Raw genomic sequence first — 27211 nt, forward strand, 5'->3', positions numbered from 1 at the left:
ATCTTTACAGATATGCTACAGTATGACAGTCCCTGTGTCAGGTGACAGCCACAGAGGAAAACAGAGACCCTGTCTTGATAAAGCCAATCTCATTGTTTTTGCTTTGAAAACTCTATTTAATTTAATTTAATTATTTTTTTATTTTATTTTTATGTACAGAGATAGAAATCTAGGGGGAAAGGAGAGATAGAAAGAGACCTACTGCACTGCTTCACCACTGTTCAGCACTGTTTGTTGTTTCTTATGTGCATGGGTAAACAACTGGGACTGGCACAGCTGGCTTCTTGGGGGGGGCATTGTTTCTCTTAGCTTCCCCCCTGCAAGTGAGGATCAGGGGCTTGAACCTGGGTCCCTGTGCACGGTATGTGTGTGCACACCCAGTGCGTGGTATGTGTTTGACAGGGTGTGCCACCACCTGGTCTCTGAACACACTGAGTGACTCAATATCCATCAGAGTAAACAGAAAAAAAGGAATAAAATTATGAAAAATTCAAAAAAATTTATTTTCCTTTTTCTTGTTGGGAAATTTACACCCTCCTCCGTCCATTACACACACACACACACACACACACACACACACACACACACACACACACACACTCAAAAACACTTTCTCCTTTTATAGGGAAGAGATACCATGTGACCCTAAGATGGCAGGCCCACCCCCTACCCTACTCCATCCTCCATCACCTAGCCCTCAGACTCTAGGAATGTTAACGTTCTTCCATCTAAGGTCCTGATTGAGTCCGGCATGTTCCCCTTATAGCACTGCAGGGACCTTGAGAGGTCATTGATCCATCTGGCTGCCTCAGGATCCCTCCTTGGCTGCCGTCTGGGGACAGCTCTGTATATTTGAGGTTTCCTTTCTGTTTGGTTAGAGGCTTATTTCCCTGTGTGTGTCATCTGGGGTAGGGTGATGTGAGGGGGCCCTTGTGCTTAATGGGAGACTTCTAAATGCACTGACTGCTGAGAGGGCTCTGAGTGTTGATTAGAGTTAAGCCCAGAGTGGCTGCTAATGTACATTCCTGACTGATAGAGACCAGATAATGTGCTCCAAGCAATATTTTTAACCTGTAGGAGATATGGAAGCTTAGAAGAGTTAAGCTTTTCTGCTACTTTTGGTGACACTAGGTGCTAAATTCTCTGCTGACATGAATAGCATTGGGTCCCGGGCATTATCAACAAACAAACAACAACATACCACCTTGCTACTTTGAAGTCTCTCTTCTATTCTTTCTTTTCTTTGCATCTTTCTTTTTTTTTACTCCTTTCTCTAATTCTGCTCTAATTTATCTCTGTGCCCTGATCTTTCTCCATCTCCCTTGGTATAAAATCTACTGGTAAGTAATGGCTAGCAGGAGGAAATCAAAGAGGGTGGTTAGGACTAGGAGTCAGGATTTATCTATGTGGTAGGCAGGCCAAAAACTGGAGCAACCCCATAGCTGATAGATACCTTGAGCTCTATGTATACAGGAAGGAAAGGAATATGCTATTTCTCATCCCACTAGGGAGAGTCACCCACCAGGTGGGTCTTTTCTTCCTCCTTCCCAGTCTCAGGCAATGCCAATAAGAGCATCTCCTTTCCTGTTTTTAGGTGTGGTCTTTGGCGTCAGGCCGACTGGGACAGTGTTTACACACAATTCAAACTGAAGATCGAGTCTGGTCCATTGCTATCAGCCCATTGCTCAGGTAAGGGAGATGATTTTGGATATGGTTTTACCCCTTATATTGATAGCCTTAATTAATTAATTAATTAATTTTTACATAAATACCATTCCCATGACCAAAGACTGTCCCATCCCCCCACCCCCACTCCATGAAGCTGAACATCCACCCTCACCCTCCACCCAGGGTTTTTACTTTGGTGGCCTACTACAAATTTAGTCAGATCCTGCTTTGAGTTTTAGTTTGGTCTTATTTTATTTTATTTTATTTTATGTTTAATGTTTTAATTTGAGTTTTATTTAGTTTGGTCTTCATTTTATCTTACTTTATGTTTAATGTAGTGCTGGGGCTTTGAACATACACGATATCTGCTGAACAGTCTTTTTGGGCCATGTTTTTCTTACTTTATTTTAGCGACAGAGAGAGAGAGCCACACAGAGAGAAGAGACTCCATAGCACTGCCCCATTATTCATGGAGCTTGCTCTGGTGCTGTCCATGGTACTCCCATATTGAGTCCTGGACTTGACACATGGTGACTTGTGTTCTAGCCAGGTTAGCTATCTCCTGGCTTCTGATGCTTCTATTTTATAAGCTCCATTGAGCTGGAAAAATGTTCTTCTGTATATTCTATGTTGCTTTGAGCCACTCTCCTGGAGGTTTTAGAACTCCTGCAGAGATTTGAGGTCTGTCTCTCGCTTTATATATATACAAGGTTGAGATAGCCTTTTGGGAGCTAACTTCCTAAGCATCTAATCCAAGAAATGTGAAGGAAACACATGATGATAGATTGTAACTGAGTCCAGCTATTACAGGAGTGTCCTTTCTAGAGCTTCTGGAGTATCTCTTATAGAGCTGAGCCTTCATGAGAGGCTCAAGACCTTTGTACAATGGCCCCTCATCCAAAGATGTATATGTGGAGTAGACTGATTGACAATTGTTGATGGAGTGTCAGGTGTTTTATAGAGGCTTTACTCTGCCCTTTGGCATAACTGAGTTCTCTAGCTTTTCCTACAAACGAGTGAGCTTTGCATGTTGACATCTACTTTCTAGGCTCTCGTGAATGGAGGCAGAGCCTCTCTCCTCTCCTGCAGGCCATATAGACACCCTCTTCTGCATGACCTCTGTCACTGCCTAGGGTCATCTCCCCCCCCCCCCTTTTCCTTAACTCTGCTCCCCACCCAAAAGATTAGTGATAAGGCAATAAGCTGCCACTCTCCAATGTGGGTTTTTCAGTCAGTCTCTTGTGTTCGGAGAGTTGGTTGCCCCTGTGCTCAGCCTCTCTCAGCCTCCTTCTCCTCACCCTATGGCCCTCCTCCTACTCCCTTCCACAACTCCCTTTCACATTTTTTTCTTCCTGAAGAATTAGAGCCGATTAGTCACGTCATTAATTCTTCAATTTGACGGCTGATATAGCAGGACCTGAAACACATTGCTGACCTTAGAGGATGGAGACCCTGTTCCTTAGCATATTGACGATGGGAGAAGTTAATTAAAATTCCACAGAGCGGAGGTGTCGGCTAACCTATAAACCTGTCATTGTATAGAACAAATCATTCTAGCAATCCTAGGAAAGAGGGAAGGAAAGACCAGCAGGGAGTAGAGAGGCCTAAGTGTGTGGGAGCAGAGGGTGGAAAGTGAAGCCACTGCATCTTCCCCCTCCTTGCTTTCTTCCCAATGCTGCCCCTTTCACAGACGTTTAGCCAGTGGGGGGTGGAGGGAGGGGGTGTCTGTGGGCTGAGTATGTGTTAGGATTGAAAGAACAGCCTGTAGGAGGTGACAGGTATGCTCATGACTTTGGTGTGCAGTGGTTACCTATAGACTTTTGCTGGCTTCAGGAGATTGGGCTGGGATCAGTGGTAGAAGCAGGGATTTTCGGGGCTAGAGATGGTTCATGTACTTCCTGCTCATGAATTTGGACCAAAGCATAAATATTGACTCTCCCAGAACCTTGCTTCCCTAATCCGTCAACTTTAGCCACTGCTCCTGGAGTATATAAGTTACCTCTTAGCAGAATGGAAGATGGTAACAATAAGGAATTTGAGTATATTCCATATCATCATCATCATTTTATTTACATATATATATATATATATATATATATTTATTTTTTTAAACTAGAGCACAGCTCAGCTCTCACTTATGGTGGTGCTAGGAGTTGAACCTGGGACTTTGGAACCTCAGGCATGAGAGTCTCCTTGCATAAACATGCTATTTCCCTATTACTCTATTTGAAGAGTCTGGCCTTGTCATTACAAAGCATTTTAGAACACAGTAAATCAAGTTTGATTTTTTTTTTTTTTGGCCATGACTTGAAGACTGTCTTTGAGGAAGGACCTACCATTCACTATTACTAGTACTGCTATATAACTGCTCCTACTGCTAGCAGCTAACATTTATTCTTCATCTGCTCCTTGCTGAGCCCTGTGCTAAGTCCTTGATGCATCTAACCTTTGGTGGATACCCAGAGCTTGCATTTGCTTCATAGTCTCTTCAGAGTTTTCTTGCTCTTTTATTGTATTTTGTTGATTCAAGGATGATCTTTCACTGTAGCCTAACTGTTCAGTCCCTGACCCATAGTTATTTGAGATAGCTATTTCTTCAACTCTACAGGTAATGTCTCAGACTTAAAAGAAATTGCTTTATTTATTACATATTATATATTTATTTAGCTGCTTTTATGTTCCCACCCTTTTTTCTTCTTCTTTTTAAAATATTTATTTATTCCCTTTTGTTGCCCTTGTTGTTTTATTGTTGTAGTTATTATTGATGTCGTTGTTGTAGGATAGGACAAAGAGAATGGAGAGAGGAGGGGAAGACAGAGGGGGAGAGAAAGATAGACACCTGCAGACCTGCTTCACCGCTTGTGAAGCGAACCCCCTGCAGATGGGGAGCCAGAGGCTTGAACTGGGATCCTTACGCCGGTCCTTGCACCACGTGCGCTTAACCTGCTGTGCTACTGCCTGACTCCCTCCCACCCTTTCTTCATGGGGCTTCTTCTGACCTTCATAGTGCTACACTACTCTTGCAAACCTCCTGATGTAGAGATTCAGCAGGAATCTCTCCTTTCCTCCCTCCCATGTAGTGTTCCTGTCTTTGATATCTGCCTTACCTGCCACCTTCACTGTTGAGTATGGTTGTAAATGTCTCTCATGTGAGATGGCCATGAACCCTTCATGAAGAACATGTGGAGAGGTGGGTCCTCTGGGGAAGATACTCCTGGTTTGGCAATTTCCAATTCCCTCACCACCTCCTCATAGAGTTAGAAGTAACTAGGATAGTTAGGAAGACCTAGTAGCCTCACTTTTACCAGTTATTTATTTTCTTTTTGGAAGAATCTGTCAGCCAGCCATTATGTTTATCTTTGATGTTGGGTCTTTTATTTTATTATTATTATTTTTAAAATATTTATTTATCTCCTTTTGTTGCCCTTGTTGTTTTATTGTTGTAGTTATTATTGTTGTCATTGTTGTTGGCTAGGACAGAGAGATATGGAGAGAGGAGGGGAAGACAGAGAGGGGGAGAGAAAGATAGACACCTGCAGACCTGTTTCAACACTTGTGTAGCGACCCCCCTGCAGGTGGGGAGCCGGGGGCTCGAACCAGGATCCTTACGCTTTGTGCCACCTGTGCTTAGCCTGCTGTGCTACCACTCGACTCCCATGATGGGTCTTTTCTACCTTCTTATATGTGTATTTCGCCACTTGTAGTTTGAAACATAAAACCTCAGATTCTAATCTTACTCCAAAGTGCTTGTGACTGAGAGAAGGCAGATTTCTGTTTTGTGTCCCTGTGTCACCTTCCCTTCCTTCTGTGACCTTGAGTTCTTGACTCTAAGCGTCTGTGGAGGATGGTATTAAATAGATTACATGCTTAGTGTTGTGTTTAGGTACTCAAAATACAGAAAGAAAATCAGTAGATTCCATCGAGAGGTCTTTCATGTCACCTTGCCCCCACACCAATCAATTCTGTTTTTAAGATTCATGAGTTAGAGAAACAGCTCTCTTCTACTAGAAGAGACCCAGCCTGAAACTGTTTGATGAGTGAAAAAAGGAGGAGATTGAGATGGAATAGGAGTGGCATGATGGAGTCATGCCAAAGGTGTAAAGGTGGATGTCTAGGTATAACTGTGGGGCTGAAATACACCCAGCCTGACAGATCTCAGAGACTCTAGCCCCTGAGAGCACACTGAATTCCGAGTGCCTTCTTGTGAGCAGCACAGAAAAGTAAAGTTGTCAAACTCTGCAAAATGCTTTATTGCCATTTAAAAATGATTTCCAGTTGGACAAAGTGAGTAAATACTCAACAGTATTGCAGAACTATAGAAGACTCAGATTCATCCCCCCTACTTGCCATGTCTTCCTTATCTTACCACTCCCCCCCCCACCCCCCAACTCCCCGTTTAGTTACTAAACACTAGCTATGTGTGGCTCCTCCAAGGATCCTATTTGGTGATGGGGAGAAATAGGTGCATAGCTGTGATGGTTGCCAGAGGACATTGGAGCCTGAGTAAGATCTTCTCTGGACGTGAGGGAAGGAGGACACCCTTCCCTTCCTGGCCAAGGGAGAAACTTCTTCTTCTTCTAGCGTTTGCCCTTCTTCCGTAGCCAGTTAACAGTGTCAGGTTGAGCCTGATGTAAAGTTTCGAGACCTCCTTTGAATCTGGAGAGGTGGCAGTCGTTGACTATGTGGGTCATAGTCTGTCTGTAGCCGCAGGGGCAGTTCGGGCATCTCTGGCTCCCCAGCGATGGAACATAGCGGCGCACCGGCCATGGCCTGTTCGATAGCGATTGAGGAGGGCCCAATCATAACGTGCTAGGTCAAAGCCGGGTTGACGCTTGCAGGGGTCTGTGATGAGGTGTTTGTTCTTTACCTCAGCTGACTGCCAGCTCTGTTTCCAAGAGTCTGGAACAGAGAAGTTCAGTGTAGGCGTAGGAGACCAGATTGGGTGATGAGACGTCAAGCGTTGGACAGGGTGGGCGAAGATATCCGCGTATATTGGCAGGTCCGGTCGAGCGTAGACGTGGGAAATGAACTTAGATGATGCCGCATCCCGACGAATATCTGGCGCTAAGGAGGGAGAAACTAAGATCCAAGGAAGGCTGGTGTGGGGCACATGTGGGAGGGGCCAGAAGAGGGAGCAGTTTGTGCTCTGGTCTAGCCTACTGCCATGTTGGAGGTGCGGAAAGAGGGCCACAAGGCAGCCCTGGGTCATTGCTGTGCCTTCCTCCACCAACGTCTTGGACAGTAGCTGTGGCCCTTGAAAGGCTCTGTGGGGACCTGGGAACATTGTCTCCTCTTAGGGGCCAGAGTAGAGAGAGTGCAGGTGTAGGGAGGCTGCTTATAAGTTCAGCCTGGGCTCACTCAGGTTGCTAGAAATGCTTACACCATTCCCAGAATGCACATGCACATGGCTCTTCAGTCTGCAGGGCCCCCACCAGCCAGTTGTGTGGGCCCTGGTAATGAAATGGGTCTGTACACCCTAACCCCTGTTTGCCTGGGAAGGTTGAAGAGAATCCCGGAGCGGCTCCTCCCTCTGCAGAAACCATATTTACTGCTCTCCAAAAAGGAGAAGCTCAGCAGAATCCTTTCCCCTTCTCTGAACAACTCGCTGCTGTCATGTGAGTGAGTGTGGTCAGGAAGGCTTCCCAGGACACTTGGGTTTTAATCCCTTCTCTCTTGTTTCTGTCATGAGGGAAATATATGAGTGGTATAGGTGTAGAAACCTGACTTAGCTATGCTACTGAACATACAGTATAATTCTGTGTAACTTTGCTCAGTGCGGTGGCCTGTTTGTTTTTGGGGGGTTTAGTCCAAGTCTGCATGAAATGTACCAATTCAAATTTGTAAAGTGAGTTGCAGCCTCTGGGGGTTTTGATGGAAGAGCTGTCCCTTATTGCTTCATTTCTCCCTGAGGTGAGGGCAAATTTGGAAGGAAAGCAGTCACTGTGTACTGTTTGGTGACAGGCTGGGTTTCTGAGAGAGAGGAAGGTGTTTGTTTTCAGCGGCTACAGGGCTGACTGTGTGTTGTATATATGGTAGATGCATATTCACCAGCCTGTTGAAATACACCTTTCTTTAGTAAAAGGTAATTGCATCTGGAGTTTTCTCTAACAGAGAGGTTTGGAAAGTGGAATAAGAGGCAGCCAGCATTTAGTCTGGATTCATAGCTCCTGGTGATGCAGCAGTCTTTGAGCCTTGGGCTTTGTAATAAATCTGTGCTTCGGGGGAAGACAGCAAAAGTAAAGGTGGTGCTGTACCTTGGGAAGTGGCTCAGCAGGTTGAGCACACATCTTACATACACGAGGCCTCAGGTCCCATCACAGGCACTATGTGATAGAGAGGTGCTCTGACCTCTTTCCCACTCATAAAATAAGCCAGTCTTTGGAAGAAAAAAAGAACAAGCAATAAACACCCAGAAGTTGTGACTTTTTTGCCTTTTCCAGTGGTCTTGGCAAGCTGGGCCTTAAAAGGGGACACGTAACCTTATAACCTTGATAACCTGAAGAGAGCCTAATGGGTAACTTGCTCACACTTCATGTTGTAGCTGAATATCCTGATGGTTTGACCCATGGTTGATATGAAGATCTGCCAGCTCAGGACAGACAGAAGCCTTCTTGGGGCCTATGTGAGGATGGAAGAAGCCTAAAGAATTAGACAGAGAGTGACCTGGTGTCTCCCATTTTCAGGCCACAGAACACATGTGTCAAGGAGATTCCTGCATATGCTGCCCTGGGGTGAGAATTACAAATCCAAAGGCACCATCCACTGCTAGAGGCTGGCCTGGCTGGGAGGGGTGGCCTGGTGCCTGCAAAAAAGAAGGAAGCTCCAGTAAAGCTACATGACCCTTCTGGTCTGGCCTGAAATGACCTAAAATTGGAAGGAGATCAGTGTGGCGATACAATTAAATCAGAGTCTGACTCAACTGCTTCCCGAAACAGTGTCTGCTGCCCTCCAGTTCAGTGCCCATATTGAGTCAAGCCTCTCTGGTGGGCATATCCATCAGCTCCAGGACAAAATGTCATAGGGGGTGGGTTTCACTTCCTCAAGACCCTGGATTTCTGCCACTTCCAGGGCAAGATGGTCACAGGAGGCTCATGTGTTGAGCTGATGGCCTGCGACCAGCTGCTTAACCAGCCCTGCTGGCCCAAAACACCTGTGGGAGCAGCTTCTCCCCTGTCCAGCAAAGCTGGCTGTGGTGTTTAGAATGGACTTAAATGTAGCACTGAGGATGGTCACAGAGGCTGCTGAAGAAGGCAACCACTGTACATGCAGGCAGGGCAGCCAGAGCCTCTCCCTGCTGCCAGGGACGCGCTTCCATCCCTTGGTCTGAGTGTTTAGATTCTTCCTAAAATTTTTGTTTTTTAAATTTTAAATATTTTATTTATTTTGGACAGAACAGACATTGAAAGGGAAGGGGGAGGTAGAGAGGGAGAAAAAGAGAGATACCTACAGCACTATTATACCACTCATGAAACATCCCCCCTGAAGGTGGGGACCAGGGGTTTGAACTCAGGTCCTTGCTTACTGTAATGTATATGCTCTACCAGGTGTAGAGCATATACAGCCACCACTCAGCTCCTTGAGTGCTTCAATTCTCTCTTTCTTCACTTCTGATTCTACCTCTCTGTTTCTCTTTTTCCTCACCCAGTCTCTCTAGACATGTCGGTATGTGCTAGATGTAGCGGAAAGCAGTGAAGTAGGCAGCACAGGGTGCTGGGGAGACAGATGAGTGAAATGGGTGACCCAGTGCACTTGCTCTTGTCACATGGGGGAGCAGAGCACATGGGAGGAATTGGCATCCCCATTCTGGGGTCTCTGAACCCCCTGTGCCCCTTCTTTCTAGTACCCACTCTTATCAAGAAGAGAGGAGCTAATTTTCCTGCCAGAGCTGCTCTGCCTTTTCTGGGTCCTGTGTGTGATGTTCCTGTTTTTCCACCTTTGATCACTGTTCTGCTGACAGATAATTTAGCAACCACATCCCAAGGTGGAAGCATGGAGTTAATGTTAAAATTAGTTGGTTTTTTTTTTTCTTCTTTCTTTTCTACTCTTTAAACTTAAGTGGGTGATGAGGCAGAGAGGGAGGTGGGCGGGTGAAGGGGAGCTATAAATTCTGTGGCTAGTGTAGCTGTTCTGGGAGCAGCCGGGAAGCCTCTGATGTCTCCACAGCACTTTCATTAACATTTAAATTAAGGGTTTGTTTTCCAGTCTGTTTTATAGGCAGGGACCTTTCATGGCCTGTCACATGCAGCAGAGCAAGTGTGTAATTGTAGCCACTGCTCTGGCCGAACTCTGGGTTGCAGCCCAGAGTTCAAAGGGAATTCCTGGAGATGGAGCTCTGGAGGGACAAGGTGTAACCATCAGGATGTGGGTGTTCCTCCTCAAATGAAGGCACTGTCGAGGGACTTCCCTCATCTGCCTTGTGCTTTGCTCTGCTCTTTCAAGGGACACACACTTCAATCTAACTCCAGCCCCTCCCCACCCTTCCTTCCTGGGGCCGTGGGGCAGGTGACAAAGGGCGCATCCATCCTAGCTGTTACTCATATCACAAGTTAGGGCCTGGGACAGATGGTTCTAATACAGGTCTTCATGCTTAACTTCCTCCCTTTGATTTTTTTTTTTTTGCCTCAAGAATACTTCCTCTTACTCTGTATAGAGATCACCACCTGAGAAGAATTCATTCTGCCATGGGACCTATGAAGTGTGTTCTAACAAAGTAGATATGTGTGTATACACAAACCGTACATCATCCATAGCTCTGTGTGTACCGGTGTTTAAAATAGCTTACTAATTTGGGAGATCATCTGAGGCAGATGTTCCCTGGGGTCTTGACATTCAGAGGATGCTCTCCCATGTCCTCACAGAGTGAATTTATTCCCAAGCTTCCTTTCATATTTGGAGCATGGGGGATCTTTTGAAAGACTTCTTTGCTCTGGCCTGCCCCCTCCCCACCAGCCTCCTGTTGTTATGTAGGTGAGGAGAATGTGCACCACATAGACATGAAGCCCCTGTTAATCCATAACCTCTGAGAGCTTGGTCCTGCTCTGCTGAGAGGAGCTAGATTGCCTCTTGAGGCATTGGCGCGTGGGGCATTTGGGTGCTTTTCTTTCTTTCTGCTCATAAGGTGAGAATTTTCTTTCTCATGCAATCTTGACTTCACTGCTTGAGTCATTGCCTCTTCTTTCCTCCTTTCACTGAGAAACTCAGACCATCGGTGGCTTATCTGAATATGACTGAGTATCTTGCCCTCCTGGCCCAGGTATCCTTGTCACCAGATGGACACCCTCATGCCTTGGGGTGCTGCTGTAGGGGTGTGAGGGAGGTGCCAGGGAAACCCCTGTGCAGGTGCTGCTGGGCTCAGATTGCAGGCTGGTGTCCATGCTCTGTCTGCTGGTGATTAATCTGGGACACGGGGCTGGTAGGGGCCCAGCTAGGGCAGCTTTGGTCCCTCACTGTGAAGACCTTTGGCTTGGTGACTGAACTGATCTCTGTAGCCTGCCTCGGCTTCAGTTTGATCTGTCAAGGCTAAAGAGGAACCTGATGGCAGGGCGGAAACTTCTAGCCCTGTCTGACTTATGGCACCGATCCATTCCAGTGGCCCTGTCATGATGATCCTCCTATATTTATGAGGATTTCCCCACCTGTTAGGTGTAGCACTCAGATCAGCCAAAAAAGGGGGGTGGGCTCTTCATGAAATACTTGTGTATTTTGTTTCTTGGGCCAGTGGGGGTGGGGTGTCTTTGTGCTGGTACTGAGCCACACAGGCAGTGACAGAGGTGCGGGGGTGTGGCTGGCTCACTGGCATAATGTATGTTTGTGTACTGGGGGGTCATGTCAGAGGTGGAAGGATCACTCCATCCTCCTGCAATTAGGTGACTCCCAGGCCTTTGGAGAGTAGATTTCACTATTTAAGTTTGGAGTCATATCCCAACTCCTTTGTTTTCCTTTTCATTTCAAGCCATATTTCTTAAAGGGGACCCCTCCCCCAACACACACCTTTCCACCTTGTAGAGCCCTGGTCCCTGGGGCCTCCAGGTGGCAATCCACAAGTACCAAGTGTACTTACTTGCTTCTCTGAGTTCAGGATAATTATACATGAATCTACTTGGTCATGGATTAAGACTTAAGGAGTTCTACTGCCTGGAGGACTTAACCTGTGTCAGTGAATTTCTTTATTAAGTAGCTTCATTGGGGTTAGGAGCTTGGGACCCAAAAACTAGAACCTTCCCTCACGCCATCAGTGAAGAGAGTAGACATCCATGTGTGCTTTGAGCAGTGGGTATGTTGACACCACTGATAGGGAAAGGAAAGATGCTGTGAGTCACAAAGGTTTGTGTTATTCCAAAGTGTGCTGCTCTACATATAACTATATATATAAAACGATAAACACATACATCTACATATAACAATAAATGATGTACTTATGCCTCAGGAAGCCAGCATATATATTTGGTTCTTCCATCAAAACAATACTAAGAGGCCAGGGAGATAACATAGTGGTTATGCAAAAGATGTTCCTGCCTGAGGTTCCAAGGTCCCAGGTTCAATCCTTGGCACCACCATAAGCTAGCAGCATTCTGGAAAAAAAAAGAAAAAAGTAAAAGCAAATAAGAAACCTAATCTAGAAGTGTCTCCTCTCTATATACACATGAAATTTGCAGCCTAGAAGGCACTGCAGTGACTAAAGCACTGACCTTCCAAGTATGAGGTCTTGAGTTCAACCTGTGACATCGTATGTGTCAGAGTAATAGCCTGGTGTTCTCATTCTCTCTCTGTGTGTCTCTCTGTCATTAATATATATATATATGTGCATATATATATATTTTTTAATACTGATTAGTTGGGTGTTATGATAACACCCAAAAATCGTCAGCATGGTCCTCATCTGCAGAAGAGAATTTTAAGTTATGAGAGAAGATGTAAATGATTGTACATCATATTTTACTGCAAAACTCCCTCCACATACCCACACTTTTTCATATTCTCTGGTCAGGTTTGTCTCTGCTATTCAGCTTGACTTTGTGTATTCTTTGCTTCTTCCTGTAGCAGAACCATAATCCAGCCTCTAGACCAATGCCATGGCCATCATGGTATACTATTTTGATTTTCATAGTGGCCTGCAGACAGCACTTGAGACGATGCACACATCACTCCTTGGGCCTGAAGCCTTCATGTTCAGGCTCATGAGCACACATCTTGAAGGCAGGAACTTGCCTACTTTGAGAAGACATTAAAACTCGGCCTCGGGGAGGGGGAGGGAAAAAAAAAAAAAAAAAAAAAAAACTCGGCCTCTTCAGATACTTTCTCTGATCCTTTTAACACTGTAGGTAGGTGCGATGAAGCAGAATATGGGCCACCGGACCTTTTTCTTTTCTTGATTTTCCTTGAATATGGCTTCATGCTTTCAGGCTGGAAACACTTGCAGCCATGTTGCTTCTTGATGCTTCAGAGACTTAAAGATGGCCCACTTAATGCTGTCACAAGTGGTCCCATGAGAAGCTTCATACTGACTTCTTTCTAGGAGGCAAGCTAGACAGAAGGATACAAAGGCCAGAAGACAATGATGAAGAAGAGCTTTGCAAGTATAAACGTGTAGTAGGGCCACTGTGTAGCTGTGGGAGTACTTCTTTACACATGTGACATGTACTGGCAGAATAGACGAAAGGAAAAGCTAAGCTAGGTGGGATAAAGCCAGTGTACTCTTCCACCTTGGGCCACAAGACCATTCTCTCCTCCTTCTTCATTGGTTGAGGAATTTGAGTCTTCAGTCTTGAGTCTTGCCTCAGGTCAGTCCTGGGGTGTCTGGCCAGAACTTTGGAGTCTCAGGGGTATAGTTTCCTTAGAGACTCTCCAGATATAATTAGTCATCACTCAGTACATGCTCCTCTCCACCCCGAGCTCACTGCACCATGGTCTTCAGGGGCTACAGAGAGGGTGTTGCTCAGAACATGTGACCTGCTGTTCCTCTTTCTTCCGATACTTCTCTTCCTCCTGTATTTCCTACCTTGTCACAGCAGGAACATTAACTGCCCTGATCAGGGTTGTTGAGCTTCTTTATTCCTAAATCTGAATGGGAGGGGTCTGAGTGATTGGAGTGGCTTTATATGGCAAGTAATCCACGCCAAGTAAGTATGAGCCAGCTAAGTATGAGGGGGAAATTTGTAACATCTGTCAGAGAGAGAGGGACTCATGGGTTAATGAGCCACTCTACTTTCCCACTCAGCTTGAATCTTACTAGCATCCAGGGTGAACATTGGTAAGAATAATAAAAAAAAAAAATTGACAGAAGAAAAAAACACAGATTATTCAAAGTATTTTTCCCCTTCTTAGAAGTCCGTGGCCTGAAAAAGCCTTCTTTGCAGACTGGCAAGAGTGAATCTAGGAATAAGGAGAGGAACAATTAAGATTGTATCCCTGTGGAGGTATCAGAATTAAAATGTGAACACTTTTTGGCACATAAATTCCACTGGTACATAAATTCTAAGAATGTATCCTAAGATAATAACCAGGCAATTATTCAAAATGTGTATAGTAAGACATATTAAGAACACATTAATATCTGTTCATAAGGGGAAGGTTAAATATTTTATGCTATACTGACCCAGTAGAACACTGCATAGTCATTAAAAGGATGATTCAAGCATGTATTTATTGACTCTTTTTAAAAAAATTTATTTATTTATTCCCTTTTGTTGCCCTTGTTGTTATTGATGTCGTCGTTGTTGGATAGGACAGAGAGAAATGGAGAGAGGAGGGGAAGACTGAGGAGGAGAGTGAAAGACAGACACCTGCAGACCTGCTTTGCCGCCTGTGAAGCGACACCCCTGCAGGTGGGGAGCCAGGGGCTTGAACCAGGATGCTTATGCCGGTCCTTGCGCTTCGCGCCACGTGTGCTTAACCTGCTATGCCACCGCTGACTCCCGTATTTATTGACTCTTAAAGATGATAGAAAATACTGTTGTGAAAAAAGTCATACATTCTCTCTTCCCCCACCTCTCTCTCGTGAATAAATACATAAATAAATCTTTTAAAGGGGAGTTGGGCGGTAGTGCAGCGGGTTAAGAGCATGTGGTGCGAAGTGCAAGGACCAGCACAAGGATCCCAGTTCGAGCCCTGCCTCCCTACCTGCAGGGAAGTCACTTCACAGGTGGTGAAGCAGGTCTGCAGGTGTCTTTCTCTCCCCCTCTCTGTCTTCCCCTCCTCTCTCCATTTCTTTTTGTCCTAACAATGATGTTATCAGTAGCAACAACCATAATAACTACAACAACAATTTTAAAAAAGGGCAACAAAAGGGAAAATAAATAAATAGAAGAAATAAATATTTTAAAGAAAACAGGTCAAAAATGAAATAAGTTCACAAAATATGGTAGTTATTTGACTATCTCTTCAGAATTATTTTTATATGGTGAATATCTGCTGACAATTACTTTATTTTTACTTTTTAATATTTACATTTTTAATATTGAGCATTTCAATAATTACAAATTACAGTTAATTACATTGAAATATCTATTTCACATGTACAAACTATTGTACTGTTAAATGTAAAACATTAACCCCCAATAAATAAATAAAAGAAAAGAAATATCTATTTCAGCATTTGACACCAGTAGAAAGAGTGCTTTTTTCTGTACATGGTGATTTAAATTAATGATGCCTGAATCTAAATTTACTTTAAAATTTTAAAGTTTTATAGAAAAATAATTTTTTTTTTTGTTTGTTTGTTTTTTTTTTGTTTTGTTTTTTACCAGAGCACTGCTCAGATCTGGCTTATGGTGGTGTGGGGGATTGAACCTGGGACTTGAGAGCCTCAGGCATGAAGGTCTCTTTGCATAACCATTATGCTATACCCCCACCCTATAGAAAAATAATTTACAAGCTTTAAATTCATCCATTTTTAAGTCTGCAAGGCCATGATTTTCAGCAAATTTACAGAGTTGTCTAACTTCATGATAATTCAGTTTGGAATATTTGTATAACCCTGAAAGAAATTCTTCACTACATTTATTTTTATAGCTTTAAACATTATCTCATGTTTGAGGCCTTTTGTAGGGAAAGAAATACTTCAAAATGGTGGATTTATTTATTTATTTATTTATTTATTTTTACCAGAGATACTGTCTTGCTTTCTCTTAAGTTCTCTCCTCTGGCCTTCCAATCTGCTGATTTGGTCGTGGTCATTCTTCCCCATCTCGCACAAGTTTACTTTGTGTAAACTGGGCTTGGGAGTGTAAGCAACAGAGCTAGAGACACCGAGTACCAAAGGCAGTGTGAACCCAGACATGTTTTTCATCTGGGGGAAAAAAAAATTTTTTTTTGAGGTGCCATGTGGTGGTGTGCCTGGTTAAGTGTTCAACTTACAGTGTGCAAGGACCCAGGTCCAAGCCCCTGGTCCCCACCTGCAGGGGAAAAACTTTACGAGTGTTGAAGCAGGGCTGCAGGTGTTTCTATATCTCTCTGCCTATCTATCTTCCTCTCCCCTCTCAATTTCTCTCTGTGTCTACCCATAAATAAATAAATCAATAAATATTTTTTAAAATAGAATGGTCTACATGTTAAGAGAAAGATCATTCAGTTATTATTACTTTTTTCTTTTTGGTGGCACTGGGCCTTGTACATGATTTTACTGCTCCTGACGAGACCTTTATGCAAACTGAGAGGTAGAAAAGAGGAAACACAATACGAAGCTTCCCCCAGTTCTGTGGCATTCTCACATGTTCCCAGGATTTGAACCTGAGCTGCTCATGTGAGAAGGCATGTACCCTCCCTGTTGAACTATCTCTCAACCCCACAAATGTTTTGCTATATAATATGTATCTCTGGGTATCTGTTTCGCAAAGATGTATGGAGGATGCTTCTTTGGGAAAGTTCAAGTGAAGAGCATGAAAACCAAGAGACAGTTTTCACATTCCAAGGGGCTGATAGTCTAATTGAGAGAAAAACATTGATCCATTTCTCTGCAGTATGAATGTTATCAGCTATCAGGGTTACCCATCAGAAGCCAGAGGGAAGCTGGGGGTCTTGTCATAAATACAGGGGAGCTTCCTAGGTGAGACTGGTGGAGTCTTGGGGCTAAGTATTGGAGGACATTGAAAAGTTGGACTTAAGTGTGTGCAGAACAGGAGGCCACAGACAATTTGTGATCAAATTGAGATAGTTAAATTCTTAATGTGGTGGCACAATATAGAGGCTGTTTTGAAAGGGGAAAGACTAAGGCTTTGGGGGGTACTTTTCCAGGCCTGTACTCTGTCATCAGTGTGGGCCTGGATTCCTGGGAACATGGGGAATATGACACTGGACCTGGAAGAAACAGGTGGGAAGAGCAGAAATAGTGGCCTTGGCAGGAAATAGCTAGTAGTGGTTCAGACATGTGTTAGGATGTGGACGGAATCAACATGGAGACAGCGTTGAGCTAACATGAGAGATCTGCCTCCAAGAACAGCTAAGAGAAGTAAAGGTAGCCAGACAAGGAGAAACAGAGGCAGTGGGATCATCAGCAAAGCAGGAAGAAAGCTAGTAGGAGGCAGAGAGAGGCTGCAATCCAGTAATGGTGCATGGGCGCACAGCTTACATAAATTAATTCATCACTGCTTTGCTTGTTGTTATGCCTCCCTTCTATTTTAAGAGACAGATAAGACAACTAAGGCAAATATGCACAGCCACACTGGTGCTGCCTGGATGAATCAATACAAGCATGTTATTTTCCTCATTTGATGTGGGCCTTTTGCTTATAAACTACCAGAGATACTATCTCGCTTTCTCTTAAATTCTTTCGTCTGGCCTTTGTTCTGTTCTCTGCTGATCTACCCTATGTTATTTTCTGTGAGGGTTGCTGATTTGGTCGTGGTCATTTTTCCCCCAGCTCACACAAGTTTACTCTGTGTAAACTGGACTTGGGAGTGTAAGCAACAGAGCTGGAGACACCGAGTACCAAAGTGAAGGAGGCTCATTCAGCCCTGATCTTCCCTCCAGGGATGATGCTATATGCACGGGGAAGGAAGAAGCTGGCTTTATAGGGAGCAAAAAGTCAGCCTACCACTTTGCATTCTAGAGAGATTTGACATCTGAGCCACAGGGACTGCTCAGGCTCTGGACTTGCTTGGGCAGCTGTGCCTGTTTGAAAACTTTCAAGAGAATTAAACAGAAACTTTCAAATCCTCCTCAGATTGTTTTTTTCTTCTTGGACAGTAATTCCATGGGACCTGTCACTTGTGTTTGAAGCTAGTGGTGAGAAGGGCGGAGTGAGGAGAAGCGAGGGGGTGGAGATGGGAAGCTGAGAAGGAATCAGAGAAATTTTATTGAGGGCGAGTTTGCTGGGTTTATGGGAGGGAATCTCTCCCCTCCTCCTCATTCGGATTTGAAAGGGCCGGTGAATCTTTGATTAGGTGCAGGTCAAAAGAATTTACACATTGTGACCTTAATAACTAGAGGTGATTGGCAGGCGGGCTGTGGGGAAGGGGCCGCGGGCCCCTTTCATCTCACTTAGCACAGAGAAGAGACAATGGGCCAGCCGAGTTTCCTTGTTGTCCCTTGTTTGAAAGGGTCTGGTGTCTCTACTAGGTACCTGTGACATGGGGGTCTTGATTGGGGTCTCATAAAGGCTCCTGTCAGTATGTCCAAAGGCCAAGAGTACAAAGGCAAGCAGTGGGTGGGGGTCTCAGCTGACCACTGAAGAAGGGAGGGGAGGGCCCGGGAAGCAGTGGAGGGAGAAGCAACCCCCGATGGGAGCCCTTATAGAAGAAGGGGAGTAGGGGGGCAGAGAAGGGCCATTTTTGTCCCTAACTCATCAAGCACATCTGCAGAATTGTCCAAGCTGCTGCCTCCTGGTTTCAAAAGAGAAAAATGATTGTTTGATAAACCGTCCCCGATTCACCACTTTCTCACAAGGGTGGGAGCCCTAGCCCTGACCTCTGTATGATTTCACATCAGGACCAGGCTCTCGCTCCCCCACCCCCAAATTGCTAGAAGAACTTTGAAATGTATCCTGTGGCTTTCTCTCTCCCCTTCTTTAACCACCTCCCACCCCCATTTCCCACCCTCTCCACCCCACTGGCCTCTGTTTTCTCCCTGGGCGCTCCAGAGTGGAGGCGAGTAATTAGTCCCCTCTTTCTGGGGCACAATGAAACTGGGGTGTTTGGTGGGCCCCTTCCCACCGCTCCCAGAGCTGGGGGCTTAGGGGGGAGGACCAGGTGGCATGTGCAGTGCGTTCCAGGCCTGGGACACAGGGCTGGGGGGCACAGAAACCAGTGTACCATTTCTGGAAGGAATGTGCAGAGAGCATGCATTAGTAGTGGCCCCCACACAGAGCTCACAGTTTTCCTGCAGGCAGACCAGAGGCATCTTCCCCATGAAAAGGCTGCCAAACTAGAGCCCAGGCCCCCGAGATGGCGTTCTTTCCCACCCTGCGCTTAGTCACTCGGAGCTAACATAGGAGACCAACAGGCCGCGTCCCCCGAGAGCCTGATCTTTGTATCCCATGTGTGCTCCCCCTCTGCCCTGTCAGATTTGCGTGTTCACGGAGTGTTGATTTTAATGTGGGCCTGTGTTGGACTGGGAGGCCTGGCTGGCGGGGGTGGGGGGTGGTGTATGCTCAGGTCTTTGTCTTGTGAGGCTTCTTCTTCTTGGAGGGTCTTCAGCTTGGAGGCTGGTGGGAGATTTGAAAGCTAGGGTGAGATGCCAACTCTGGCTGGCAGAGGATTCCTTTGTCCATGTGTCTGTCACAGACCACAGGAGGGTGCCTCAACAACAAGAGTACCTTGGGATGCTTGGGCACATTCTTGCCTGGCCCCCATCACCCCTTGAGGGGGGTGGTTAGTTCTACCAAGCAGGGCTGCCAGCTTGGAGTGCATTCTACCCCCTCTCATGACTGAATCTGGCAGGAGCACAGATTGTGAGCGCCTACAGCCTGGACAGGGCCACACTTGCCGATGTGGGGGGCTGGGGCCAGGCAAGAGGGGTGCTTAGAGAGCAGAAGTCTGCTGCAGATGACTCCCCAGCAACTGGTAAGGGTCAGGAGAGAATGGGGCCAGGGAGGAAAGAGTCATGTCTGGGGAGAACTGACAAGTCTCCGAAGCTCATCTCTGGCAGTTGAGGGGAAAGTGCCTGGGAACTGGGGCTGTAGAGGAGGCACTCACTCGCCCCAGGAAGATCTGCTGGGGAGCTGTCCTGCGTAATGTCTTCTGTCTTCATCATTCACCTCACTCAGGGCAACAGGAGTGAGGACGTGCTGGGCCATGGTCCTGGCACCTGGTGCTGTGCTGGGATAGGAGACTCCATCCCAGGAGTCAGGGCTTTAGAAGGGACTGTGTCCTCACTGTCTACACTTCCAGGAGCAGATATGTGGATCAGCCACGGAGGCTAGGTGGCCTTGGGGTGGCAGTCTGCCAATGTTCCTGAAACACAGCCTCTCCTGTGTGCTGCCCTTGGCACCCTCTGCACTGTCTGGGGACTGGATGCCAGTCACATTGCCAAAGCAGGAGAGGGAAAAGGAGTGGGAGTTTCAAAATCTCTAGGGGCCTGGGACCCAGACAGGCACACCAGTGAGGGTCAGCTCCTGCTTTGAGTTGTGTGTGGCAGGAAACACTTCCCTCACTGAGAAATAAGCACCCCGACAATACCCACACCCACTCTCTCCCGCCCCTTACTGTTCTTTTCCTGTTAATTTTTCCAAATGCTGCGTCCCCCTCCCTCCCCTTCACTTCCATTTTGTGGACATGCTTATAAAGAGCTCATATGTATGGCTGTGATAATGGGGATGTCAGGGGCAGTTAGGCTGGGGCCCTAAGATTTTAGAAAACACTGTTGCTCCCCTAGGCTGTCCTGCCAGGACCTGGCCACAGGGCACCAACAGATCATAACCTTTAAGTGCAAACTCTATGGAGGAGAGAGATAAAAGCTTGGAAACCAATTGGATATATCTATAGGGGGCTCAACTGGAGAAAAGGAACATTTCTTACTAATTGGAGTGCAGGGCATTTCATTATTAAGCTTCATTACAAGGGGAAGAGTGCAGCAGGCCTCTTTGGGGATTTCTTGGGTTGCTTTTCTCCTTTTAGAAGCATAATTGTTTTTAGGTTGGAGGAAGAAGCAGGAGTTGCTCTTGAGAACTTAGTTGGGAGCAAGGTAGAAGGAGAAGGAAATGGGCCAGTGGGAGGTTGTTTAGAGGTTACCATCATTCCTTGACATTGGTGGCGGGGAGAAGGGTCCACAGTTACTCACCTGGTAGAGGGCATGTACTGCTATGTGCTTGGACTCAGGTTCAAGCCCTTGGTCCGCACGTGCAATTTGTCTCTCACAAATTGTGGGAGAGTGCCATAGCAGCTCCCCTTCCTTCTTCCTCTCTACTCTGTCGTAAAAAGAGGGGTGGGCGTAAAACAGCCCCCAGGAATGGTGGAGCTGTTGTGCAGTTACCAAGCCCCAGCAGTAAACTGATGGTTAAAATAAATTGGCCAATGTTGCAGGCAAGGGAGGTGACATAACAGGTAGAGCATATTCACTGCATGTGTGAGTTCCAATCTCAAACCCACAGCACCACAATAGTTGTTGTACTCTGGCCTGTCTTTCTCATCAAATAAGTAAACCAATAAATTAGTTTCTTTCTTTTTTTTCCCCCCAAGAGGTGTAAAAAAGCTCCCTTGGGCCTGAGGACCTTAGCGCTGAAACTGAGATCGGAAAATTTAGAATGCTAAGAAAAGTGCTGCCCAGAAAACCTGGCTTGCAGTGTAGGAGGCATCACAGTGGATCAAGCCCTAGAGTGCTAACATAAGGTCCCAAGTTTAGTCCCCAGCACGAGTGATCTGACTCTGTCCCTGGAAGATTATGTGAATCAGTCAGTTGATTTTGGCTTTAAGGTTCCCTTGAGGGCCACTGTAATGATTCAGACTTCTGTTCCTGCCTCTGATGCCTCAAGGCTCATGTCCCCAGCATAGTAATTCCTCTCATTCAGAATGCATGCCCAGAGTTGCAGCTTGCCTGGGTGCAGTCCTGTCAGTCAAGCTATCTGGTATTTAGCAGATAGGGAAACTGAGGAAAAGTATCATTTTGTTACGGCAAAGTTTCCTGCCATGGCTGGAATACAGTGCTCATTGTGACTTCATCAAAGACCTAGAGTCCCACCCTCTGCCCACCACTGGCTTTCCCCCCACACACACATAGTCCCTTCTCAGTTTAACCTCCCTGAGGTACCTAGGGTTAAATGCAGTATGCCTTTCTGTGGCTGCTAGTGCTGTTTCCCAATAGAGGTCTAATCCCAGTCTTCAGCACCTGACATCTCCAGGTGATTGAGTGGGCCTGGGATTCCTTCCTGAGCTCACTGAGCATCTGGAGGAAGAAAGCAGCATTTCCCTCTCCACTTCTCTCCCACTTTTTCCCACAAAGAAGGGAAAGTATTCTTGTGTATACTTTCCATTTTCCCAAAGAAGAGATGATCAGAGGAAGCAGTTAGCATCTCATGAGAATGAACTGACGAGCTAGTCAGAGCTCTTCTGAGGTGATCCACATGGAACCCTCTGCCATTCACCATCATTCCTTAGTGCTGGTGTCACTGCTTCTCCTAGGACTGAGTCACCTCAAGGAGATATTGCAGCATGAGTGAGCATGCATGCATGTGGATTCTTAAAGCCTCTGATTCCATTGTTCCCTCTTCCTGGGGCATGGAAGAGGCACTAGGAGTCTCATTGCTGAGTTTCTGGAACTACCATATCTCCTGAAGTTCTTTCATTCTTCTCTCGATAAGCATTGACTCACTGTCCTCCTTTAGATGCCCTTTCTCTGTGTTTATTGCCCTTCTTCATGGCAATACATGGTGTTGTGGAAGAAGTGGTATGCTTGGCCAGGGCACTACAGTGGTTGTTTGGTCATGTAGGAGAGTGGAGAGCATTAACAGAGAAGAAGGCAGGAACCATCCAGTTGGCAGTGGGCCCAGGTGTGCCAAGGGTTCACAACAAATTAACCACCAAGGCCCTAAACTTCTTGACTTTTCCGTGGGGAGAGCAGTTTACTTAAATGGGGCTGAAAAATCAGTTTTCTCTAGTCCACACTACTGTCAAGTGTGTTAATAAGTCTGTGTCATTGCTTTTTGTTTTTCTGAGAGGTCTGCATCCCATTCAAGTGACTTAATGGGGAAGAAAGGAACTGCCAATCAAAGGACCTTCATAGTATCTGAATATTTTTTTCAAAGAGAAAAACCCGTAGTTTTTATAGTTTGTGATTTCAAAGATGTATAGCACAAACCTACCACCAGGAAATCTCTGTTCCATAGTGGTTAGATAAACTAACGATGCATGTGGCTTAGATGAACTCAGGGCCTGCTGGGTAGGTGGCTGCTTCGGGGAAGGGATTCCAGGTCCAGGTAGAATAGCCCCTCCCCCATCATCGCTAAGGTGGTCATCACCCAGTCAGGTGCTCCAGGGACCCAGTAGAAGGGCAGAGAGACACAGGCAGAGTGGTCTGTGAGTGAGGGCTCCACTCCTGGAAATATTGAGCAGAGCGGATAAGGTCACTGTTGGCATCTCCTCTGCATGTTTCAGGAGTCTTTGCCCAGCCTGAGCCCAGGAGGACATGATGGGTGAGTACTAGTGGGGTTTGGCTGCTCCTCAGTGTCTGGCTGCTCTCTAGAAAACCATACATGCTCATGGCCAGCAGGACTGACTGCCTGGGAGCTTGAGATCCTAGAGCTGTAGCGCCGAGGCCATGCTTGTGCCTTGTTCTTAAACCCCTTGTTCCCTGCATCCGCCCACCCCACATACACACCAGGAGGTAGAAAACTCTTAGTTTAGTGCCAGAAAATGCTGGCACTAAAATCTCAGAAAAGGAATAATGGGTACTAGGTGTTATGGGATCACTGTTAGCTATTTATGGTCTGAATCTGTGTTTGAAATTAGTTGGAATTTAGGAGCAACTTACTTTTAATATTTTTCAAGCCCTGAAATACCCCCCCCAAACAAAGTTAAAAGTAAATAAATAAATAACCCAGACCTTTCATCCCTCTCCCTCTCCCTGTGGCTTTATTTTCTAGGCAGTGAAAAGTGCTTTCCCCAGCCTCCTTTGGGTTGCCATGCTGAACAAAGTGAGAAACCCAGGCAAAGAGGAAGCCAGTGCCAAAAAGGCTGGCCACTGCGAGGGTCCCCACCCCACTCCCAGCTCTGTGTCCCTAGCCTGCCCCAGCTGCCTCACTTTCTGGGTTGCTGCCCAAGCCAGCAAAGGTATCTTGAACAGCATCAAGCCCCAGCTTTGTTGTGCTCCTGGTGGGGAGTGCATTCTGGAGCCCCAGAATCTCCTTTGAGGACCACCTGTGCTTGCCTTGCCTGGGCCTCTGGCACAAGAGCCCCTGCTTCCTAGCCAGCAGGCTAGTGATACAGTGTGGGTGTGGGTGAGGGAGGGCCTAGAAAGCCAAGGTCATGGAGGCACGCCTTCCAATCTGCTCTGCTAAGGTCCCTGCGTGTCCTGGCCAGGTTAAATTTGTCCTGTCTGTCATCAGCAGCATTGGCAGTTCCTTTCTGAATTAGTCTGCAGAATAAGAATGGGGAACCTGAGGTCTGCTTAGCCAGGTCTTAACTGATTCAGGTTGGAAGTGATAAAGCTTCCCTTTCCTAGGCTCCTTGACCAACTATCCTGAATACCTCTCTTGCCTAGTCTGTGACAGTGAGGAGAATGACAAACTCTTGGCTAAATGCCAAGCACGGTGTAGAGTAGAACACTTTATATTTCATTTAATCCTCCCAGATAGGCACTGCCACTGTTCTCAATTTACAAGTAAGGAAACTGAGGCCTAGTAAAAGCTAATTAACATTCCTCAATGGATCTCACTCTCAACTGGCATTAGGACTTTTCGTACTGAGTTGCTTCTAATCTTTAAACAATATATAAGTTGAAGAACATCTAATAGTGTAAGGAAAGCCTCTTGACCAGTTGATGTTGGGAAAATTGGGTAACTACTGGCAAAAGTATTAAACTAGTTCTTTATCTCATAGTATATATGAAAATTACTTGTAAATGTATTTAAGACTTGGAAGTAAGACCCGACGCCATGAAATACATAGAGGAAAACAGGCAATTCCTTCCATGATATCAGCTCCAGAGATATCTTTAGGGATTCATCTCCAACAGCAAAAGAAACAAAAGTGAAAATAAGCAAATGGAACTACATCCAAGTAAAAAAACAAACAAAACAACCCTCTGCACAGTGAAAGAAAGCATCAGTAAGAGTTTGGGAATGTGCTTTGCATATGTGAGACCTTGGGTTCAATCTCTAGCAATGCATATGACAACAAGGCTCTAATCTGTTTCACACACATGTATGCATTCATAGAAAATTAAATATATAAAGGTGGGTGGCGGCACCCCCAGTAGAGTGTTTATGTCACTATGCATGAAGACTCAGATTCAAGCCTGCACAGTGGAAGCTTCATGAGAGGCGAAGCAGTACTGCAGATCTCTCTCTTTCATTTGTCTCTGTGTTGCCCTTTATTACAAAAAAAATAAATAAATGAAAATAAAGCCAGGCAGGCACTGAGCCCTAATGATAATCTTTGTGGTAAAAATAGCACAAATGAAATTAAATTATCAGAAATCGTCATTAAGAAGAAAGGACATCCTATTGAATGGGAGAAAATATTTGCACCTCATATAGCCAAAGAAGAGATATTGTCCAATATATGTAAAGAACAGATACAAGTCAACAACAGCAACAAAATAATCTGATCAAAAAGTGGTCAGAAGACACATTGATGACCAAGAAACACATGAAAAGTGCTCATCTTATCAGGGAGTTGGGCCTCAAAAACCACACTGAGATATAGTCTTACACATATAACAGTGGCTTTTACCAAAAAGACCAAAAACAGCTCCTGTACCCGCGGGTATAGAAAAAGGAGCCCTCTTGTGCAGTTTGTTGTAAATTGGTGCAGTATCTATGGAAAACAGTATGGAGTTTCCTAAAAAAAAAAAAAAAAAGATTAAAATAAATCTATCATACGATTCATCAGTTCTACCACCAGGTATGTATCTGAAGAATATAAAATCTTTTGTTCAGAACTGGAGGATCCATAGAACAGATTCTTTGGACGTGGCCCAGGGCTTGAAACCCAGCACACTATAGTGCACAAGGACCAGGGTTCAAGCCCCTGGTCCCCACCTGCAGGGGGAAAGTGTTTTAGCAGGTTTTCAGGTATCTCTGTCACTTTCCCTCTCTACCTCCCTCTCCCCTCTCAAAGTCTCTATCCATAAATAAATAAATAAATATATTTAAAAAGAGAAAGAGAAGAAAGAAGATGTGATATATAAATACACTAAAGTACTACTCATCTATTTGAAAAAAAATGAAATTTTGCCATTTGTAACAATGCAGATAGCACTGGGGGGGCATGCTAAGCTAAATTAGTCAAAAGAAAAATGACAAGTGCTGGATTATTTTGTTCATATGTGGGATATGAAATAAAGCAAAAGAACAGACCAAAGCAACCCCCTGAACTCTTGACTGTTGTAGACCTGAGGTTACCTGAAGTGGACGGACAGGAGCAAAGGTGAGGTTACCCGAGTGGGCTGTGGTGAGGGATGCTGGCACTGTGGGCAGGGTTAGCAACATATCTTTGACGAGCTGTGAACTTGCACCACTGAAGCAATACGTGCTGTAAACCCATGCCTCCTCAATTACATTTGCACACAGATTATTATAATTGCCAGATATAAGCTCAATATAAAAAATAGATAAAATTAAAGTGATTATACTCCTGTAGAGCAGCAGTAAGCATAAAATAAGCTTTGTGATAGATGTTACATGCAATAACTATTAAAGCAAACGAAAAGGGGTTAGTCCATTGTATGGTGATGGGTGAAAACTAAGACATTTGATGGTGAACATAATGTAGTATATACCAACGTTGATTTATAATGCTGCCTGCTTGAGACCTGGAAATGTTATGTCAATACATATTTATGTTTTGAAGAGAGAAACTGGAAATATGACTCTCTGCTTGAGGCTTAAATTAAGTGGCTTACGGGCAAGCCTGTATGGGGTTTGTTTTTCTTGGACAATCCAGTACTAACCAAGGGCTGACTTGGTTAGGCCTCAGGTGCTTGCTGAAGGGATAAAGTCCCTACTTGGGACTAACTAAGACCTGTTCTGCCAGATGGGTGGTCAGTCCTAGGGCAGAAGCTTCTAGCTGGGATATAGGGATGTCCTGTAGTACATCATACAGCTGATGGAGGACAGAGCCCAAGCCCCGGGTGGCTACAGCCTAGCCAGTTGATCCGAGGAACAGGCCTGCTTGTCCTCTGTAGGCAGTTGATCTGACTGATCTCAGGGGGAGGCTGTTCTTGGAGTGGTGGGGTGCAGGGTTTGCTGTCCGGGCTCTGCACTGTGATGTTGGCATTTAGACTGGCCAGCCTTTACTTTGCGGGCTGCAGAGAGCCTCTGTGAACCTTACTTGGCAGGGCCACAGGGGCAGCCAGGGCAGGAATGGTAGTTCTTCATAACCACTGGTGGCGAGGCCATTGTATTACAGAAGTTCTTATGGTTGGAGCTCAGTGTCAGGGAAACAGGCAAGAAGTC

At 45.5% G+C, this 27211-nt stretch overlaps 1 protein-coding gene across 1 annotated transcript in view; it reads left to right on the top strand.

Annotated features, from left to right (window-relative positions):
* FBXW4 (F-box and WD repeat domain containing 4) overlaps positions 1–27211 on the top strand; it is a 91994-nt gene that overhangs the window by 32822 nt on the left and 31961 nt on the right. Inside the window, exon 5 of the mRNA XM_007533854.3 lies at positions 1595–1689. Within this exon, the coding sequence (XP_007533916.2) occupies positions 1595–1689 (95 nt within the window). The remainder of the gene's footprint in view (positions 1–1594; positions 1690–27211) is intronic.

The sequence above is a fragment of the Erinaceus europaeus genome, chromosome 14 (genome assembly GCF_950295315.1).
Source record: "Erinaceus europaeus chromosome 14, mEriEur2.1, whole genome shotgun sequence".
Taxonomy (NCBI): domain Eukaryota; kingdom Metazoa; phylum Chordata; class Mammalia; order Eulipotyphla; family Erinaceidae; genus Erinaceus; species Erinaceus europaeus.